Source organism: Capra hircus, chromosome 15 (genome assembly GCF_001704415.2).
Source record: "Capra hircus breed San Clemente chromosome 15, ASM170441v1, whole genome shotgun sequence".
In the NCBI taxonomy this organism is placed as follows: Eukaryota; Metazoa; Chordata; class Mammalia; order Artiodactyla; family Bovidae; genus Capra; species Capra hircus.
Genome location: NC_030822.1, coordinates 46,206,094 through 46,228,990, shown reverse-complemented (window position 1 = coordinate 46,228,990; position 22,897 = coordinate 46,206,094). Strand labels below are relative to the sequence as shown.

Below are 22,897 nucleotides of genomic sequence, written 5' to 3'. Positions count from 1 at the left end.
AAATATTTTAAAAGGTTTGAAATTCTGTTTAATAATCATGATTTTCTGATTGTATATGAAAGTACAGAAAGAAGACCTTGTGTTGATTGTAGTTGATGTTTACTTGTAGATACATAGAGAATGTTCAGTAATTGTTTTTGGAGTTTTGAAAATATTATGCATAGTAGGCACTTTACTGGGTTTCCCAGATGATGTTAGTGGTAAAGAACACCGCCTGCCAATGCAGGAGATACGTGAGACAAGGGTTTGATCTCTGAGTTGGGAAGATCTCCTGGAGGAGGGCATGACAGTCCACTCCAGTATTCTTGCCTGGAGAATCCCATGGCCAGAGGAGCCTGGTGGGCTACAATCTGTGGGGTTGCAGAGTCAGACATGACTGAAACGACTTAGCATGCAAGCACTCAGGCATTTTACTATGTTCATAGTAGATGCTTTGAATCTTATATATACTTTCTAATATAAAACAGAGGCATAGTTGTTTCATGTACTCAATTAAAATGTCACAAAATTGCCTTAAGAATAATCTAGCACAATTAGCCACTCAATCAATATGTCACTTAAAAGTTTAGTTATAGCAGTTGAGACGCCTTGAAGGTCTTTACAAAAAGATCAGGTTGGCACTAGTCAGTGTTAGGCCTAGTACTCATTAACATAAGGTGTAAACTAAAGATGTCTGGACCAAGTTTGTTTAGGATTTTCATCATAGATTACTTTCTCTCCTGATTATATTTTCTTACATAGACTTCCTTTGTTTCTATGTAAAGCATAAGAGAAATTTGGATGCTTGTAAATTCATTCTCCCAACTGGTTCATCTGCTGTTTATTTTTTCTTTTTTTTTTTTTTCATTTTTTTCTATTCATTTTTGTTGTTGTTGTTGTTGCTAGCCATCAACTGAATTACTCTTAATAATTTAGTTGGGAGAACTGAGAGGAAAATGCACACATACATATACTATACATTATGAAAACTCATTCCATAATATTTTCATTTGTGGATTGGTAAAGAAGAAAATGTACAGCAATTACTGGGAAGTTTGCTGAGTTAAAAGCAAAGAGGAAAGTGAAACAGATAAGCTAAGAATTCTTTTTCAGTGATTTAGATTAGATCATAAATATTTCTGAAGTTAGAGAACTTTCCTTTTCTTCTGAATTAGTAAAATATAAGTGATGGTTTATTCTTTTGTCATTGACAGTCCTTTTAAAAATCTGTGTTGTTTCCTTGTTTTGTAGAAGAATGTCTTCCAAGCAAGCCACCTCTCCATTTGCCTGTACAGCTGATGGAGAGGAAGCAATGACCCAAGATTTGACCTCAAGGGAAAAGGAAGAGGGCAGTGATCAACATGTGGCCTCCCATCTGCCTCTGCACCCCATAATGCACAACAAACCTCACTCTGAGGAGCTACCAACACTTGTCAATACCATTCAACAGGATGCTGACTGGGACAGTGTTCTGTCGTCTCAGCAAAGAATGGTGAGCTTTTAAAATCTGGCCACTGTCCCTAAACGTGTCTGTTATTATGGGCTCATTACAAATATGTGTTTTAGAGAAAGCTCAAAATTTGTAGCATTAGAGTTATTTGTGTTCAGGCTTTGGCGGCTCAGATGGTAAAGAATCCACCTGCAGTGTGGGAGACCTGGGTTCAATCCCTGGATTGGGAAGATCCCCTGGATGAGAGCATGGCAGCCCACTCCAGTATTCTTGCCTGGAGAACCCCGTGGAAAGAGAAGCCTGGTGGGCTACAGTCCATGGGGTCACAAAGAGTTGGACATGACTGAGTGATTAAGCACAGCATAGTACATGAAAATAGCCACCATGTCTATTATTAATATACTACTAGTTAGTGGGAAAATTGGAAAATGGTTTGTGGTTTAGATTTTGTTCATTATTAGATCAACTTGCCAAAAGGGATTTAGTTTAATTTTGAGGAAAATTTGGTTATCTTATTTTTTGATTCCCTGTGTTTAAGATAGTGAACTTAATAATAACACAAAATAGGTATGATCCAATAAAATGTGGTCATATATTAATATGGAAAAATTATAATAAGCAAACATACCTATGTGAATAAGGTCATAGAGTGAATACATCTTCAGTAAGGAAATGCAAGTATTTATCATTTTTAACAGTCATTCTTGATTAATAATAAAGCTTTTCTCACTTATGTGCCTACATGTTAATTTCAAAAGGACATGCAAAGCTCCTAAGTATCATTCAGTCAAACTGCAGGATTTTGCCCTAAAGGTAGAACAGCATCAAATACATGCAATGTATTAGCCTACTTTCTCATGTTAAGTTCTACCTGTAACCATTTAAACAGGCACCATAATAAGCGACATTACTTATCTAGTTTAAAGCAAAAGTATTCAATTTTTTTAACATTTATAACTGAGCGAAATCTTGGCATATTTTATTAGATTAGGAATTTTAAACCCTGTTTTACATGTCTTAACTCTTGGTTAAATTAATGAAAAATATTTTAAGTGGGAAATGAAGAAAAGTTTTATCCTTTAATAAAAAATTCAGTAATATTTAAAAATGCCTTTTTTTATATATAAAAATTCTTGCTCTATTGTCTCTAAACTAGTTCAAAGACTTAATTCCATAATTTATGGAAGCAGACATTTTTCTTTTTCAGATGATTTCTCAGTCCCAATTAGTACTCTGAAGCAATAGATGAGAAATCGAGAATTGGACTAGACTAACTGTTCTAGACCAACTTTAGATTCAAAGGGGATCATCATCATACAATTAGACCCACTGGAAGATTTGTTTTCCTTGCATAGGGAAAAGAAAAGATATGGTTGGAAAGATTGTTTGGGACCAGTTATCCAACAAGATCTTATATTAATAGATAACTTTATGGAAGTGAGATTTGATTCTAAGCAGAATAGGAAGCCTTGAAGTGTTTAAGAACTTTAAAAAGAGAATTTCTGACTGTATTATGAATAGATGGGAGGGAGACAGAGTGAAAGGAGGAAGATCTGCGGGAAAGCTGTTTGAGAAATCCAGGTAGAGATGATGGTGGCCTGGATTAGTGTAGAGGCAGATCAGATAAAGAGAAGGGGTGGGTTCAAGATATATTTTTAAGTTTTATGCCAAATATGCTTATGCACAAATCAAAATAACTACACTGGAAAATACAAGTTGAGGCAGAAATAATACAGTTCAGATTTTACTTCTTTAGAGCACTCTTTACATTTTACTTAGTAAAATTTAGTTTGTATATTAGCAAGTGCAAAATTGCTTTGGTGATTTAGTCTCAAAGTTTTATGATCTAATATTTTGTCAGAAAATAGATATTAATAATTTGCTTACCAAATTTATGTTAAGTGGGATTTATGGTAGCATAAAATAGTTTAAGCATACAAATATGTTATATTAACATAAAAGAAATCATATTTGCTGGAAGTATTTTCAAACTTTCATTCTCTTCTGATATCAATCATTACTTTCCACTGGAGCCTTTGTATATTCTGAATGTCTGGAAGCCAAAATATTTTGTTTTAGCTCCCACTCTATGGTATTTCCCAGCTGTGTACTTATATGGTATAATAAAAGGATTTAACAATTGGGAAATAGCAGCTGCACTTGGAAATTCCCTTTTGTGCTCCCTTTTCATTTGATAGATTCAGTAACGTATAACAAGTGAAACATCAGACCTGTAATGACTTATACCCCAAGGATCATATCACTGACCAAGTTTTCTCAACCAAGCAAAGGAAAACAATAGACGGATTTTAGGTTTCTGGACAGTCTTGCAAACATATATACAGAGAATATGAGTGCTGGGGTAGGGTAACTATGGTTAGAGTAAAATTTAATAAACACTTAGCCCCATTCCACATTCAAGTAAATTAAATCCAGAGTAGTTTTTATGAAGTTAAGTGAAATTTTTAACTTTCTTCAGTGGATCCTATTTGTTATACATTATAATTGAACCTGGTAAAATCAGCATGGAGCAATAGGAAGCAACAGAGTGTCTGGAGTGGAATGGGTGAGGGAGAGGATGGTATGATATCAACTCTAGGAGGCAGGCAGATGACAGGTACTATGGAGTATCATAGGCTACAGTGAGGTTTTCGGTTTACTTAAGTGAAGGAGGAAGCCACTGGAAGATTTTAAGTAGGACACTACCATGATTTGATTTATTGTACTTTGAAAACATCATACTAGCTGCTGTGTACAGAATGGATTGCAAGAGATGACACCAGAAACAAGGGCACTTATTAAGAAAGCCGTTGCAGTAGTGCGGGTGAGAGTTTGATGATGAGTGAAGGAGGGGGCAGTTAGGGAAGTCATTCTTTGAAGAGTTCCATAGAGTCTGAGGATGACAAGATTCACACAGAGGGTGAGTAGGATATTTTATGTAATATACACTTGGGTAGAAATTTAGTCAATAATATTTTATGACACAAAGTAAAGTTGATGAGACCAGGGCGTGGGGAAAGATAGGCAATGCTCTGGCACCAAGAGTGTTCCATGTGAGGGCAGAAGCTTTTTGCCTAACAAAGAGCTGTTTACAGGTGACTTCTGGGGTAGTTATGGGAATGTGGTCCAGATACCAACCTTGTCTCGTATAAGATCCCCAAAGTGACAGGATTGTAAGTGGGACCTCCTGCATGCATGTGTACCCGTGCACTTGCATGCGTTCTCATGTTATACATCTTAAGACAAATGCGATTATATGCATTTGGCTTTTAATTACTAGTCTAATTAGGTAGAAATAATCATACTGGACCCTCAGGTCCAGATATCAGAATCCCTTATTTTAGAGACCTATTTAAATTCCTGAAAGTTTTATCTCCTAGGTAAGTTTTAAAAGTAATTTTCCACTATAAATAAAAGATGTTAATAAATCCTTAGTTGCAATTTAAAGAAAATAATAGGCATATTGAGATATTTAATAAATGACTGTTGGGAATAATACTTCCCTGCTTGCAAACAATTTCTCTTCTCTGTCTTTCTTGCTTTCAGTTCAGCAAAGTTGCTAATCCACTCTGAAGCATTCTATATAGTTCGTTTTGAGTCATAAAAATTCTGGTGTGGATTTTGTACCTTTTCTAGAATGGAGCCATTGCCATTACATGATAACGTAGTCTAGGAACTTTGAGTGAGGATTTAATCCTTTCCAGTCATGCTTTATATTGTGAGAAACTTTTAGAAGGTTTCTGATTTTGTGACTTTTAAAAGATTTTAGAAACTTGAATTGCCATGATTTTGATACGATTTAGTCACTTAAGGTAGTAGGCAGCACTCCAAATTTATTTTCTCACTTTTATTGAGACTATGCTTTAGAAAATGTAGTGAAACCTACTAGTTCTCCTGGTTCAAACCATGTGTGAGGCTTATATTCATTTATTTGGTACCTGATTGGGTCTGTGAAGCACTGGGGAAAAAATACATACACTAGCAAGGTTTAGACTTGAGAAATTTAGTTATTCAGTTCACTTCAGTTCAGTCGCTCAGTCGTGTCTGACTCTGCAACCCTATGAATTGCAGCATGCCAGGCCTCCCTGTCCATCACCAACTCCTGGAGTTCACGCAAACTCACGTCCATTGAGTCAGTGATGCCATCCAGCCATCTCATCCTCTGTCATCCCCTTCTCCTCCTGCCCCCAATTCTCCCCAGGATCAGAGTCTTTTCCAATGAGTCAACTCTTCACATGAGGTGGCCAAAGTATTGGAGTTTCAGCTTTAGCATCCGTCCTTCCAAAGAACACCCAGGACTGATCTCCTTTAGAATGGATTGGTTGGATCTCCTTGCAGTCCAAGGGACTCTCAAGAGTCTTCTCCAACACCACAGTTCAAAAGCATCAATTATTACCACTCTCATTTTGGGATTTTTGGATATCCATTCGTTTTAAGTAAAATTCAAACCTAGACTTCTGTTAATAAGTGAAAATGTTCCTCCTTGCCCCTGAGTTGTGAAACATTTTCGAGGAAGCCCTATGGATGATTTCCCATTTTCTATAACTCTGAAACTATATTAGCACACAGTATTGTCCATCTTTAAATGCATCTCAGAAACATAATGACAGAAATTTACTTACAGTTTGGACCAAAAAATAAAGCTATATTTTATGGCATGGTGCGAATAGTGAAATAGACAACTAATGCTGTCTAGATCAATGTGTTAACATTCAGTTCAGTTCAGTTCAGTCGCTCAGTCGTGTCTGACTCTGCAACCCTATGAATTGCAGCACGCCAGGCCTCCCTGTCCATCTACCAACTCCCGGAGTTCACTGAAACTCACGTCCATCGAGTTGGTGATGCCATCCAGCCATCTCATCCTCTGTCATCCCCTTCTCCTCCTGCTCCCAATCCCTCCTAGCATCAGGGTCTTTTCCAATGAGTCAACTCTTCGCGTGAGGTGGCCAAAGTATTGGAGTTTCAGCTTCATTATCAGTTCTTCCAATGAACACCCAGGACTGATTTCCTTTAGGATGGACTGGTTGGATCTCCTTGCAGTCCAAGGGACTCTCAAGAGTCTTCTCCAACACCACAGTTCAAAAGCATCAATTCTTCAGCGCTCAGCTTTCTTCACAGTCCAACTCTCATATCCATACATGACCACTGGAAAAACCATAGCCTTGACTAGACAGACCTTTGTTGGCAAAGTAATGTCTCTGCTTTTTAATATGCTATCTAGGTTGGTCACAACTTTCCTTCCAAAGAGTAAGCGTCTTTTAATTTCATGGCTGCAATTGCCGTCTGCAGTGATTTTGGCGCCCCCCAAAAATAAAGTCTGACACTGTTTCTACTGATCACCTTTATATATGCACACCTTGTTTATCATTCCTGCTATTAAAAATATGTATTTAATACTATAAAGCAATTATCCTTCAATTAAAAAATAAATAAAAATTTAAAGTATATTAAAAAACTTTCCTAAAGTGACTCATTTAAACAAGCTGATTATTAATACATCTTTCTAAGTATACTTTTTGGAAAAGTTTTCTTACTTAGCTATTTTCAAAATCTTTATCAAAAGTAGAAACATTGACATGCTCTGGAATAGCTGGCTTTTCCCCCCTTGGGCAAGAAGGAATCAGGTATGCATGCTGATTAACACACTCCAGTCATTAACATTTGATTATGTGGGCTGCATATTGAGCACCTGCCAAAATATAAAAACCCAGTACTTTGCTACATCTGTGTTTTGGATTTCTTTTGTATTTTTATAGTTCAAGGAAAATCAGACCCCTGTATATATATTTTTTCAGTATAATAAACTTGTAAGTATATAATGTTTTCAAAGAGTTGGGATATGCTATGTTTATTTTTATTTTAATCTTTGAGGCTGTATAAGATCCAGTGACTAGGGTTTGCAGAGCTCTGACTGTAACATGAATCTCTTAATGAACTCCATCATCATCAGCATTCACTTATAATTTGCAGCATTCCTTCATGTTCAATAAGGATTATCTTTTCTGAGATTCAGCCACTATTCCTCAAATTTGCTTCATTTTTGCGTCATAACTTTATGTGTCATAAATATTTTGTTTTCATTTCTTTCAACAATATGCTGTTAGTGTACACCTCATCGTGATGTTAGGGCTGCTCCTATGGTTTGATTTTTTCCTATCCATTATCCATTGGCAAATATTCCTTCAAGACCAAAGTGTAGCTTAGGACTTATAGCATTTCCAGACACTTAGGAAAAGTCACTTGTGGATAATTATTTAAAATCTAATTGATTACTAATAGAAAGTCTGGTATAATATAGTCTAACAGAAGGGCTTGATTGAATAGGCCTATTCTCTTCAGGTTTTATTTTCTTGATAGATTTAAATAGCATTTGAATATAGTAGAAGATTTAAAAAGTAAGCTTCTTGTTAAAATTGGTCAGTATCAATCATTGGAAGCTGATCTTAGGACACCAGTAATTTTCTGATTAAAGCAGAATTTCACAAACAAATTTCAGTCTATAGGTGATTCTGATTAATGTACACTTGCTTGTGCAGAATTCCTTCTTGCCCAGTGATGACTTGGATGCATCACTGTAATGAAACACCATAACTTGAATAATGAAATCTGCACATTTCTATAATACTTCTAAGCAGCATGGTATGGAAAGAAATATACATCTGTATATATAGCATGCAGTTAACTATTTACGTGACCAATTTGAACTTTTTCAAGATTAGAATGAGATATGAATCTTAAAGTCCTTCTAGATCAGCATGAATAAGATTTTGGTGAATATTATGGCATATTGTTTTGAGAGGAAAAAGCTGGGGTTGTGTTTGCACTCCTCCAGATCGACCTTCTTAGTTTAATTTGAAGAGGGTTACTTTCCATAAAGTCAACTTAACATGAAAAATTCTGGTACCACCATTTATTTGGAGATGAGATTGTAAGGACTCTCTTTGATTATTGAGTCAATCCACCTGCACTAAGCAGGAAAGACCCTGCTTTGTTCCTTCCATGAACGTATCTAATCTTTTTGGAACACATCTAATGAATGTGCCTTAATTACCTTCATATGTAAATTATCCCACTGTTTGTCCTCTGCAGTAAGAACTTTTCCTTGCTTTCCAAGAGAAATGTTACCTTTTAAAAGATGAACAACTTCAAGCTATTATTTCTTTTGTTAATATAGATTTCAATGTGATGACATATTTATTTTTTATACTATTAACCTTTTAAGCATTATTTTGGCATTATAATAGTTCCATGACCTCTAGGCATTATTTTTCTAGATGATGCAAATTAAATTCAATAGTAATATCTCTGTGTAAACCACATCTTCGAATCTGAAGTATGAATTACAGAGTTTTGCTAATAAAAATTGTACAACCAGGTAAAAATTAGAATGAATATTTTTGCATGTTACCTATCTTATTTATATTTCATTAGTGCCCTAGAAAATGGGAAACCCTATTTAATAAAATGATTAGAAATTATTTTGTAAACTTTGCTTTGATTATAATTTAATCAAATTTTGGGGGTTTTTAAATCTAATTTTTACTGCCAGTGTACTGAGAATACCTGGAATACAATAGTTTCAAGTTCATCAAACTTTTGGGAACAAATGTGCACTCAGTCAAGCGTAGATAGTTGATGGTGTTACGCATGTTAATTGCTTAGTCTTCCCCAACTCTTTGCGACCCCAAGGAGTGTAGCCTGCCAGGTAGGTGCCTCTGTCCATGGAGTTCTACAGGGAAGAATAGAAGAGATTAGTTTACCTTGAAAGACAAAGAATTAGGACTTTTTCTTTGGAAATTAGTGCTATTTAGGAATTATTTGGTTCATTCTAGTGGTTAGTTAGTAGTTTCTCCTCTGTTCATGGAACTCTCCAGGCAAGAATACTGGAATAGATAGCCATTCCCTTCTCTAGGGGACCTTCTTTGACTCAGGGATCAAACCTGGGTCTCTTGCGTTGCAGGAGGATTCCTTACCATCTGAGCCACCAGGGAAGCCCAACTGTGGGCCAGCTAGAATTAAACTAAAGTAATTCATGAACAGATTGAGGAAACTTTTGCTCTTAAATCCAGAGTTATTATCTGGCCTTCAGTTGTATAATTTTTTTGTACCTAGTGTGCTTCTACCAAAATGCCTTTCTTGTTTTTTGTTGTTACACTGATATATTTTGTATGTGAAGTTGATTAAAGATGATTATATATTTTGCTTCCTGAAATTGACAGTAAAATTGGAGTTTAGATTTCCTTTTGGCTACTATTTTCTTGGATCCATGAGGAATGACACTGCAGGGTAAGGAATGAATCTGAATCTGAGTTTTTGGATTTGGGGAAATTAACAGAGAACAATAAAAATTTACACCCCTCTCTTACTCAGAGAGAAAGGATGGGCTTTATGATTATAACTGAGCCATCAATTCAAGGTTGTGTGTTGTTTTTAGGTAGAGCAATCACAACCTCCAGACAGTGGGGATATTTGCCACCAGATTAGACTTTTACTTGCTGCTTTGTAGTAAATTAGCAATAGTTTTGTGCATAGTTTTCCTTTTTCTAGAAATGTAAAAACATTATAAGCAACTTAGGCACTGAAAAATCATTTTTGATTTCGTTACTTGCTCTACTGTGAAAACTTAAATCAGAGAGCTAGAGATAAAAAAATTTCTAGATTACAAACAGTCTTGTTATGCCATTATATATATTTACTTGACATATTAGAAGGAAATTAAAGTTTTTGTGGTGAAATTCTCAAAATTAGGAATTTTATTTGGGCAAGATCCTAGAGAAGAGAAGAGATTGTTGAGTTCACAGAGTGGCTGGGAGGGCTCAGTGTGTAATGATGTAAAGAGAAATCTGCTCCCTAGTTTTTCTTCCTTAGGCAAACTAGGCCATGAAAGGACTTCACTGTTAATAAGAGTGTAATCTCTCTTAAGGAACAAGTGGATTTGACCAGTCTTGACTGGGCTCTGTAATGTTAAGATTTGTGAGGAATGAAGAGCCCACTCTGGGCTGTTTCTTTTTTTGTGTATGACCCCAGCCTCATCATTTTTAAATAGGCAAGACACAGATAGTTATTATATTGATAGTTGTTTCTGGAGGCTTAATTATTACTCATTTTCCTAGTGGATCCCAACTTCCTTACTTTTTCCCTAAAAGCTTTATATTTTATTTTCTGTTTTTGCTGAAACTAATACCCGTGAATGATTGTCTAATCCCCCTTTCTTATAATGGCCCCAGTTTCTGTCATGAATTAGAGACAGGTTTCCAAGAAGCTGGAGTAAACAACATTTCAAAAGATTATTTGTGCCTTTCTCCAAGCACTAGTCTCTGCCACTGTGAGCAGGGATACTGATGGCTGCTCACTGATCATAGTAGTGGTTGATGAAATCATCTTCATCATATAAAAGTGCAAGGTAAAACAGCAAGTGCTGGTGTAGAAGCTGCAGCAAGTTATCCAGAAGATCTAGCTAAGATAATAATTAAAAGTAGCTACACTAAACAACAGATTTTCAATGTAGAAGAAACAGCCTTATTTTAGAAGAAGACACCATCTAGGTCTTTAATAACTAAAGATGAGAAATCAATGAATACCTGACTTCAGAGCTTCAAAGATAGGGCTGATGCACCCAGAAAATTGAAGTTGAAGCCAGTGCTCATTTACCATTCTGAAAATAATAGGGTCCTTAAGAATTATGTTAAATCTATTCTGCCTGCACTCTATAAGTGTAATAATGAAGCCTGGATGACAGTATACCTGTTGCAACATGGATTACTGAATATTTTAAGCCTATTGTTGAGACCTACTGCTCAAAATAACAAATTCCTTTCAAAATATTTCTGCTCATTGACAATGTATCTAGTCAGTTTCGAACTCTGATGAAGATGTACAATGAGATTAATGTTGTTTTCATGCCTGCTAAAACAACATTCATTTTGCAGTCCATGGCTCAAGGAGTAATTTCAACTTTAAAGTTATTATTTAGGAAATACATTTCATAGGGCTGCGGCTGATATAGATAGTGATTTCTCTATGAATCTGGGCGAAGTAAATTGAAAACCTTCTGGAAATGATTTACCATTCTAGATGCCATTTAGAACATGCATGATTCATGGGAAGAGGTCAAAATATCATTAATAGGAGTTTGGAATAAATTTATGAACCCTCCTTGGTAACTTTGAGGAGCTCAAGACTTCAGTGGAAAAGGTAACTGTGGATGTGGTAGAAATAGCAATAGAACTAGAATTAGAAGTGGAGCCTAAAGATATGACTGAACTGCTGCTATCTCATGGTAAAACTAATGAATGAGAAGTTGCTACCAATGGGTTAGCAAAGTATATGGTTTCTTGAGATAGAATCTACTCCTGGTGAAGACACTGTGAAAGCTGTTAAAATGACAACAAAGGCTTTAAAATATTACCAAACTTAGTTGATTACATGGCATCAGGCTTTAAGAGGATTGACTCCAATTTTTTTTTTAATTTTTATTTTTACTTTATTTTACTTTACAATACTGTATTGGTTTTGCCATACATTGACATGAATCCGCCACGGGTGTATATGAGTTCCCAATCCTGAACCCCCCTCCCACCTCCCACCCCATATCATCTCTCTGGATCATCCCCGTGCACCAGCCCAATTTTTAAAGAAGTTCTATTGTGGGTAAAATGTTATCAAAGAGCATTGCATGCTACAGAGAAATCGTTCATGAAAGGAGAGTCAATTGATGTGGTAAACTTCATTGTTGCCTTGTTTTAAGAAATCACCACAGCTACCCCAACCTTTATCAACTACCACCATGATCATTCAGCAGCCATCAACACTGAGGCAGGACTCTCCACCAGCAAGAAGGTTATGACTTGCTGAAAGCCAGATGATGGTTAGCATTTTTCAGCAATAAACTATTTTTAATTGAGGTATGTACGTTTATTTAGGTATAAAGCTATTGCACACTTAATAGACTATAGTGTAGTGTAAATAACTTTTAAATGCATTGAGAACAATTTGTATGACTTGCTTTATTGTGATTTTCACCTTACTATGGTGATCCGGAACTAAACTCACACTTCCTCCAAAATATGCCTTTATTGTTAAAACCCAAAGCAATCTACAGCTTCAGTGTAATCCCTATCAAACTTCTAACAGCATGTTTCACAGAATTAGAGAAAACAATTCTAAAATTTGTATGGAACCACAAAAGATTCCAAATAGCCAGTCTGATGATGGGTGGAGCTGTGCTCCTGTCTTACCGGTTATTTGGCCTGAGGTGTCCAGCAGTAGAGTTTACAGACAGGTGGAGCTGGGTTTTGGTACTGTGATGAGGATCTCTAGGAAATCTCACACTGGTTAATATTCCCTGGTACCTGAAGTTCTTTGCTAGTCCAGCAGCTTGAACTCTATGCTGCTACCACAGGAAGTCAGGCCTGACCTCTGGCTTGGTTGCATCGGAATTCCTCCCATCCTCTTAGGTGTCTGAGGTCCCCCTCCAGTGCCTAGTAGGTGCCCTACTTATGAGGAGGTGCAAACTCCATGTCCTCCTACTCTGCCACTTGACTCTACCCCCACCAAACAATCTTGAGAAAGCAGAACAAAGCTGGAGATACCACATGCCCTGATTTCAAATTATACTTTAAAGCTACAGTAATCAAAACAGTATAGTACTGGCACAAAAAAAGATGGATAGATCAATGGAGCAGAATTGAGAACTCAGAAATAAATCCATACATACAAAGACAATGAAGATTTGTTTTTTCAATAAGTGAAATTGGAAAAGATGGACAGCTACATGCGAAAGAATGAAACTAAGCCACTGTCCTGCTGCTGCTGCTGCTGCTAAGTTGCTTTAGTCGTGTCTAACCCTCTGTGACCCCATAGACAGCAGCCTGCCAGGCTCCCCTGTCCCTGGGATTTTCCAGGCAAGAACACTGGAGTGGGTTGCCATTTTCTCCTCCAATGCATGAAAGTGAAAAGTGAAAGTGAAGTCGCTCAGTCATGTCCAACTCTTAGCGACCCCATGGACTGCAGCCTACCAGGCGAAAGAATGAAACTAATCCTACCCTAACACAAAAATTAACTGAAAAAGCATTAAAGTCTTGACTGTAAAACCTAAAACCATAAAATCTATAGAAGAAAACATAGGTGATAACCTCATTGACATCAGTCTTAGTGATCTTTTTTGTGAATCTGGCTTCAAAGGCAAGGGCAACAAAAGCGCAAATAAACAAATGGAACTACATCAAACTACAAAGCTTCTAGACAGTGAAGGAAACCACCATCAAAATGAAAAAGCAACAAAGCAAACTACCAAATGGGAAAGATATTTGCAAATCATACTGCTGATAATGATAAGAGGTTAATATCCAAAGTATTGGATATATATACACACACATATTTTATATATATATATATATATATAACTCATACAAACATCCTGATCAAAAAATGAGCAGAGGATATGGATAAATATTTTTCCAAAGAAGATTATGCAGCTGGTCAACAGGGACATGAAAAGATATTCAACATCACTAATTTTTTTTTTAAAAATATATTAGAGTATAGTTGATTTACAATATGTTACTTTCTGCTGTCCAGCTAAGTGTATCAGTTATACATACACATATATCCACTCTTTTTTTCCCATATAGGTAGAGGTATTATAGTGTATTAAGTAGATTTCTCTGTGTTATACAGTAGGCCCTTATTAATCATGTGTTTTTTGTATAGCAGTGTGTTTATGTCAGTCCCAATCTCCCAACTTATCCCGTCTGTTCTTTCTTTCCTGGTAACCATCAGATTGATTTTTACATCTGTAACTCTATTTTTATTTTGTAAATAAGTTTCATTTGTACAGCTTTTTAAAGATTCCATATATAAGCAATATCATATAATCCTCTAACTTACTTCAGTCAATATGACAGTCTCTGGGTCCATCCATGTTGCTGCAAACAGTATTATTTCTTTTTTTATGGCTGAGTAATATTCCACTGTATATATGTACAAACTGAAACACGGAACAGATCAATGGTTATTAGAGGGGAAATAGGTTGAGGGGGTGGGTGAAATGGATGAAGCAAGTTAACTGTATGGTGATGGATGGTAACTAGACTTGTGATTTTCACTCTGTAGCATTAAACAAATTTTGAATTATAATGCTATATACCTGACACATTTAAAAAATCTAACATAACTAGCTATTAAATTAAAAGAAAGGGGGATTTTGTTCTAGAGTAAAAGAAATTTAAGAGTATAGCCAAATATAAACCATAAACTTTGATGGAATCAGTTTTGAAAAAAATATTTTGGGACAATTGTGGAAGGTTTAATATGAGTTGTATATTAGATGTCTTAAATGAAGTATTATTCATTTTCTTAGATATGATACTCATATTGTGGTTATGTGGGACAACATCCTTATTTTCTGCAGATGCTTGCTAAGGTATTTAGGGATAAGATGGCAGTGATGTCAAAAATATATTCTTAAATGTTCCAGCAATATAATTAGAGAGAGAAATGCATATATATAGAACAATATGGCAAATTATTAATAATTGTCAATCAATCCAGCTGTTCATTATAATAATATTCATTATCTTAGTCTTTCTAGCTTTTTTCGAGTGTTTAAAAGCTTTTTCCTAATAATATTTAAAATGCCCATGTGGCAAAAAATGAAAGGTTTGAACTATAAACACCAAGCCTCTTGCTACTTTTTACTTTCTTGTTTTCAAGGTTAAAATTGTTTTAGCAAATTCAGTATAAACTGGTAGTGTTGTTTAGGTTGACTATCATATGGTAGTTCAAATAGTAATGAATTTCCAGGTGAAAATAACTGGCTGGATTTGCTAGGCACATGAATCAGCTGAACTTTGTTAGAATATTGCTTCGTCTGCTGGGGAATTCACTTATTAGGCCTGCTTGCCTTAAAACTCTTCTTGCTGTTCCATTACCAAAAAGTTATAAAGTATTCTCATCTCTGAGGCTGTCTGTCCTATAGCATTAGCTCTTTAAAGTTTGATATCGCTAAGGCTGTGATAGTGTGTCTTAGTTCTTTGTTGTTTATACAATACTGAGTATATTCAGTTCAGGGCACTATTCTTTAAAAAAGAGGGAGAAACAAAGTGGAACATACTCAGGGGAAAATGAACAGGATAGCTGAACTGTATTTTTCTTATGAGAAAGAAATTAAGGAAACAGATATTTTACCTAGAAAAAGAGATAATACAAGGGCGCTATAATAGCTGTATGTAGCACTTTTAAATATTTCCATGGAAAAGACTCTGATGCTGGGAGGGATTGGGGGCAGGAGGAGAAGGGGACGACAGAGGATGAGATGGCTGGATGTCATCACCGACTCGATGGACATGAGTTTGAGTGAACTTCGGGAGTTGGTGATGGACAGGGAGGCCTGGCGTGCTGCGGTTCATGGGGTCGCAAAGAGTGGGACATGACTGAGCGACTGAGCTGACTGACTGACTGACTGATGGAATGAAAGGAGAACTATAGGCTGAAAGAATAGGATTCATATTCCTATAAATCAGAATATTAGAGAACCCTCCAAACATGGAATGGACTACATTGGAGGTGCTAACTCTTATATTAGTATTAGTTCAAGGAGAGAACAATAAGTCGCTTCTCATGGGTATTGTGACAGCCGCCATCACTAACACCACCGCTTCCACACCTCCACCACTATCATCATGATCTGATGAACATGTGCTAATCTAAGTATTTTATTTTTATTAATTTATTTGATTTTCATAACAGTCTTCTGAGATAGGTTCTGTGCTGCTATTATTTTCAAAGTAATCTTATAGATGATGAAGTAAGGCACAGAGAGGTTACTGAACTCTGGGGCTATATGAGAGGTGGATGGAAACTGGGATTTAACCAGAAAATCTGGCTCAGAGAGTCTTGCTTTGTTTACTGTTATACTACCTTGTCTTCCACAAGGGACTCAATACTAGATATCATTGAGCAATTGAATTTTTAAGGACTTTTGAATCTTCAGATTTTGATTCTATATTCTGATAGTGTATAGATGATGCTAGACATTTCTTTGTGCTTCCCTTGACAAATTTGAGGACTTTAATTTTTTCTATATTTATTCTATATTATTTAAATGCATTTATTAAATATCATGGAATGAGACTATTTATACAACTTTTGGTAATTTTTTCAAACTTACCGAAGCAAAATAGCATTTTAAAAATGACAGTTTTTTCTTATATGAATTCAGGAATCATGACACTTCAGTAAATACTGGTAACAAATCTACATGCATGAATAAATTTATTATTGTTACTTAATATTATAGTAATACTATAGAATGACAAATGAGAATGCTATGTAAATCTCATATATTACATCAAATATCAATTTTAATAAAAGAAAAAAGAATATACTTTGTTTTAATGTTAGAGTCAGTGATAAATTTGTCAGGAATAATCTGTTGGGATGAACCCTAGAGAAGGAAATGACAGCCCATTGCAGTATTCATGCCTGGAAAACCCCATAGATAGAGGAGCCTGGCAGGCTATGGTCCATGGGATTGAAAACAATCGGACACAACTTAAAGACTGAACAACAACAACGATTGGAACCAAATTTAGTATTTTCATATATGTAATCTTCTTTAAGGGGCTTCCCTGGTAACTCAGCTGGTAAAGAATCTGCCTGCAATGCAGGAGTCCCTGGTTTTCGATTCCTGGGTTGGGAAGATCCCCTGGAGAAGGGAACGGCTATCCACTCCAGTATTCAGGCCTGGAGAATTCCATAAACCAGTGCTTTTCCTTAAAATATGTCACAGAGAAAACATACTTTTTCCTCTGAGAAAGAACCTATAAAGTTTAGCAGTTTACTTTTCCACATGTTAGAAAGGTTAGATATATTTTGCTAGCAAGGAGTTATAAGAACTTAGATTAGGTAAAGCTTTTATTGTCAGTTACTCAATCACACTCTGGTAGAATACCTCTTATGCAGCACAGTTGGCAGGTATTTTTTGGTTCATCAGAAAAATATTGCTTAGAGTGAGGAATCAGAAGAAAGCAGTATATATATATAGTAGATGGTAATATAACTCAATTCAGTTCAGGTCAGTTGCTCAATCATGTCTGACTCTGCTTCTCCATGGACTGCAGCACGCCAGGCTTCCCTGTCCATCACCAACTCCCGAAGCCTACTGAAACTCATGTCCATCATGTCGGTGATGCCATCCAACCATTTCATCCTCTGTTGTCCCCTTCTCCTCCTGCCTTCAATCTTTCCCATCATAAGGGTCTTTCCTAATAAGTTGTTTCTTCACATCAGGTGGAGAACCAACTTCACATCAAAGTATTGGAGTTTCAGCTTCAGTACCAGTCCTTCCAATGAACACTCAAGACTGATCTTTAGAATGGACTGGTTGGATTTCCTTGCTGTCAAGGGACTCTCCAGAGTCTTCTCCAACACCACAGTTCAAAAGCATCAGTTTTTCAGTGCTCAGCTTTCTTTACAGTCTAACTCTCACATCCATACATTCAGTTCAGTTCAGTCACTCAGTCGTGTCCGACTCTTTGCAACCCCATGAATCGCAGCACGCCAGGCCTCCCTGTCCATCACCATCTCCCGGAGTTCACTCAGACTCACGTCCATTGAGTCCGTGATGCCATCCAGCCATCTCATCCTCGGTCGTCCCCTTCTTCTCCTGCCCCCAATCCCTCCCAGCATCAGAGTCTTTTCCAATGAGTCAACTCTTTACATGAGGTGGCCAAAGTACTGGAGCTTCAGCTTTAGCATCATTCCTTCCAAAGAAGTCCCAGGGTTGATCTCCTTCAGAATGGACTGGTTGGATCTCCTTACAGTCCAAGGGACTCTCAAGAGTCTTCTCCAACACCACAGTTCAAAAGCATCAATTCTTCGGCACTCAGCCTTCTTCACAGTCCAACTCTCACATCCATACATGACCACAGGAAAAACCATAGCCTTGACTAGACGGACCTTAGTTGGCAAAGTAACGTCTCTGCTTTTGACTATACTGTCTAGGTTGGTCATAACTTTTCTTCCAAGGAGTAAGCGTCTTTTAATTTCATGGCTGCAATCACCATCTGCAGTGATGTTGGAGCCCAAAAATATAAAGTCTGACACTGTTTCCACTGTTTCCCCATGTATTTCCCATGAAGTGATGGGACCAGATGCCATGATCTTTGTTTTCTGAATGTTGAGCTTTAAGCCAACTTTTTCACTCTCCTCCTTCACTTTCATCAAGAGGCTTTTTAGCTCCTCTTCACTTTCTGCCATAAGGGTGGTGTCATCTGCATATCTGAGATTAGTGATATTTCTCCCAGCAGTCTTGATTCCAGCTTGTGTTTCTTCCAGTCCAGTGTTTCTCATGATGTACTCTGCTTAGAAGTTAAATAAGCAGGGTGACAATATACAGCCTTGACGTACTCCTTTTCCTATTTGGAACCAGTCTGTTGTTCCATGTCCAGTTCTAACTGTTGCTTCCTGACCTGCATACAGCTTTCTCAAGAGGCAAGTTAGGTGGTCTGGTATTCCCATCTCTTTCAGAATTTTCCACAGTTTATAGTGATCCACACAGTCAAAGGCTTTGGCATAGTCAATGAAGCAGAAATAGATGTTTTTCTGGAACTCTCTTGCTTTTTCCATGATCCAGTGGATGTTGGCAATTTGATCTCTGGTTCCTCTGCCTTTTCTAAAACCAGCTTGAACATCAGGGGGTTCACGATTCACGTATTGCTGAAGCCTGGCTTGGAGAATTTTGAGCATTACTTTACTAGCATGTGAGATGAGTGCAATTATGCAGTAGTTTGAGCATTCTTTGGCATTTCCTTTCTTTGGAATTGGAATGAAAGCTAACATTTTCCAGTCCTGTGGCCACTGCTGAGTTTTCCAAATTTGCTGGCATATTGAGTGCAGCACTTTCACAGCATCATCTTTCAAGATTTGAAACAGGTCAACTGGAATTCCATCACCTCCACTAGCTTTGTTCGTAGTGATGCTTTCTAAGGCCCACTTGACTTCACATTCCAAGATGTCTGGCTCTAGATTAGTGATCACACAATCAAGATTATCTGGGTCGTAAAGATCTTTTTGTACAGTTCTTCTGTGTATTCTTGCCACCTCTTCTTAATATCTTTTGCTTCTGTTAGGTCCATACCATTTCTGTCCTTTATTGTGCTCATCTTTGTATGAAATGTTCCCTTGGTATCTCTAATTTTCTTAAAGAGATCTCTAGTCTTTCCCATTCTGTTGTTTTCCTCTATTTCTTTGCATTGATCGCTGAAGAAGGCTTTCTTATCTCTCCTTGCTATTCTTTGGAACTCTGCATTCAGATGCTTATATCTTTCCTTTTCTCTACTGGAAAAACCATAGCTTTGATTAGACAGACCTTTGTTGGTAAAGGTCTCTGCTTTTTAATAAGCTGTCTAGGTTGGTTGTAGCTTGGTCATAATAAATTACATACATGTATACATATAAGTAATTTATGTACTATAACTTGAAAAGTTATTTGAAACTTAAAGTATATAAGTGCAGTACCAAGGAAGGTGGAGTCCTCTGTCCTGGCAGAGAAGATTGATCACTGACATGGTTGACTTGCCAGTACTTGGTGATTTAAAACAAACAGAAGCAACTTTTAGTTGGTTTTATTATCATTTTTAATTTCTTTGCAGACACTGCATCCCTTTAATTCCTTTTAGTCAAAGACTATCAAGAACATACCCATAGTTGAACAAATTAGGTTTATGACTGATTGCAGTAGGGAGCATTCACACCATATAAAAGCATGGAGTGTCTCAGTAAGAGAATATTCAAAATAACTTTTTAATGATTTAGACTTTAAGTGATTTGGGGTAAGGTATAAGGAAAAAGAGGTTTGATGTAGACTGAAGTAATAGGACAAATTTGTGATTGTATATCTCATTAAATCTTATTATAGGGAGGGCAGATAAGAATAAGAATAAAGTTGTAACTGGAGAGGTAATATAACTAAAACAGAAAATAAAATAAGACAAAAATGACAACATGCAAGGCAATAAGAATAAACAAACTTAATTCAGCCTTGTTAATAGGTGGAGGAAAGGATAAAAGATAATATTCTGTCTCTACAATTTCATTGGCAGCAGGTAGGGAAGTTGATCATGTTGCTGCTTTAGGGAAGCCATTTCCCATTCATTTCTCCCAACTGCAATCACTTCACTTCCACCTGTGTGTTGGTTTCAACTCTATTATGTGGGGCAAGATTGCACTTCTGTCCTATGGTCTATGCCTGTATTTTTTTTTTTCTTTTTTTAAAATTGGAGTATAGCTGTTTTACAATGTTGAGTTAGTTTTTGCTGTGCAGCAAAGTGAAACAGTTATTCATGTATCCTGTCTTTTTTGGATTTCCTTCCCATTTATGTCACCACAGAGCATTGAGTAGACTTCCCTGTGCTATAGAGTAGGTTCTCATTAGTTTTCTGTTTTATACATAGTAATGTATGTATGGGGCTTCCCTGGTGGCTCAGAGGTTAAAGCGTCTGTCTGCAATGCGGGAGACGTGGGTTCGATTCCTGGGTTGGGAAGATTCCCTGGAGAAGGAAATGGCAACCCACTCCAGTATTCTTGCTTGGAGAACCCCATGGACAGAGGAGCCTGGTGGGCTACAGTCCACGGGGTCGCAAAGAGTCGGACACAACTGAGCGATGTCAATTGGCCTGTCTTAATTTCCAATATCTTATTTGACTTTTGCAACCCCAGTTCACTTCTCTCATCTTGCAATTCTTGGTTAAGGTGCAGTTGGAAACTCAGCTAAATTAGAGCTGTAGTATACTGTAGCTGACTGATAAAGGTCAATTTTCACTCCAATTCCAAAGAAAAGCAATGCCAAAGAATGTTCAAACTACTGTACAGTTGAACTCATTTCATATGCTAGCAAGATAATACTCAAAATCCTTCAAGCTAGGCTTCAACAGGACATCAACCAAGAACTTCCAGATATACAAGCTGGATTTAGAAAAGGCAGAGGAACCAGAGATCAAATTGCCAACAAATGTTGGATCATAGAAAAAGCAAGGGAGTTCCAAAAAAAAAAACACATCTACTTCTTCACTGACTATCCTAAGACCTTTGGCTAAGATGATAATAGCAGACCACCTCACCTGTCTATTGAGAAACCTGTATGCAGCCAAGATGTGACAGTTAGAACCGGACATGAAACAGACTGGTTCAAAATTGGGAAAGGAGTTATGTCAAAGCTGTATATTGTCATCCTGTTTATTTAACTTATACGCAGAGTACATCATGTGAAATGCCAAGTTGAATGACTCACAAGCTGGAATCAAGATTGCTGGGGGAATTATCAACAACCTCAAATATGCAGATGATACCACTCTAATGGCAGAAAGTGAAGAGGAACTGAAGAGTCTCTTGATAAGAGTGAAACAGGAGAATGAAAAACCTGGCTTGAAACTCAACATTCTAGAAGTTAAGATCATGCCTGCAGGTCCCATTACTTCATGGCAAGTAGATGGGAAAAAGTGGAAACAGTGACAGATTTTATTTTCTTGGGCTCCAAAATCACTGCAGCCATGAAATTAAAAGACTCTTGCTTCTTGGAAGACAAGCTATGACAAACCTAGACAACATATTAAAAAGCAGAGACAGCACTTTGCCAACTAAGGTCCATATATAGTCAAAGCTATGGTTTTTGCAGTAGTCATGTATGGATATGAGAATTGGACCATAAAGAAGGCTGAGCACTGAAGAATTGATGTTGTCAAACTGTGGTGCTGGAGAAGGCTCTTGAGAGTCCCTTGGACAGCAAGGATATCAAACCAGTCAATCCTAAAGGAAATCAACCCTGAATATTCATTGGAAGAACTGATGCTGAAGCTGAAGCTCCCATTCTTTGATCACCTGGTGCAAAGAGCTGACTCATTGGAAAAGACTGTAATGCTGGGTAAGATTGAAAGCAAGAGGAGAAGGGGATAGCAGAGAATGAAATGATTGGATGGCATGTCTAACTCAATGGACATGAGTTTGAGCAAACCCCAGGAAATAGTGAAGGACAGGGAAGGCTGGCGTACTCCAGCTCATGGGGTCACTAAGAATGGGACATGGCTTAGCTACTGAACAACAAAAATTACTGTAGCTGGGACTTCCACAATAGCTCAGCAGTAAAGAACCCGTCTGCAATGCAGGAGATGCAGGAGCCATGAGTTCAGTCCCAGGGTCAGGAAGATCCCCTAGATGAGGGCATGGCAACCCACTTCAGTATTCTTGCCTGGAAAATCCCATAGAGAGAGGAGCCTGGCAAGCTACAGTCCATGGACTCACAAACAGCCCAACATGGCTGAAGTGACTGAGCACATGCACATACATACAGTAGCTGCTCCTGGACAGAGTGGATATAATCCATATACAGTTACGTTTAGTGGGAATTGATCCCTAGATAAAACTAATTACAAATGTTGAGGTTATTTGGGCTTTGTGAGGGGCCAGATCTTA

At 37.2% G+C, this 22,897-nt stretch overlaps 1 protein-coding gene across 11 annotated transcripts in view; it reads left to right on the top strand.

The window, feature by feature from the left end:
- The window catches only part of SOX6 (SRY-box 6), a 715,392-nt gene that overhangs the window by 294,266 nt on the left and 398,229 nt on the right, over positions 1 to 22,897 (top strand). For all 11 annotated transcript variants that reach the window (XM_018059595.1, XM_018059594.1, XM_018059593.1 and 8 more), the window contains one exon: positions 1,231 to 1,471. In XM_018059595.1, coding sequence (XP_017915084.1) covers positions 1,235 to 1,471 — 237 coding nt within the window. In that variant the 5' untranslated portion in view covers positions 1,231 to 1,234. The remainder of the gene's footprint in view (positions 1 to 1,230; positions 1,472 to 22,897) is intronic.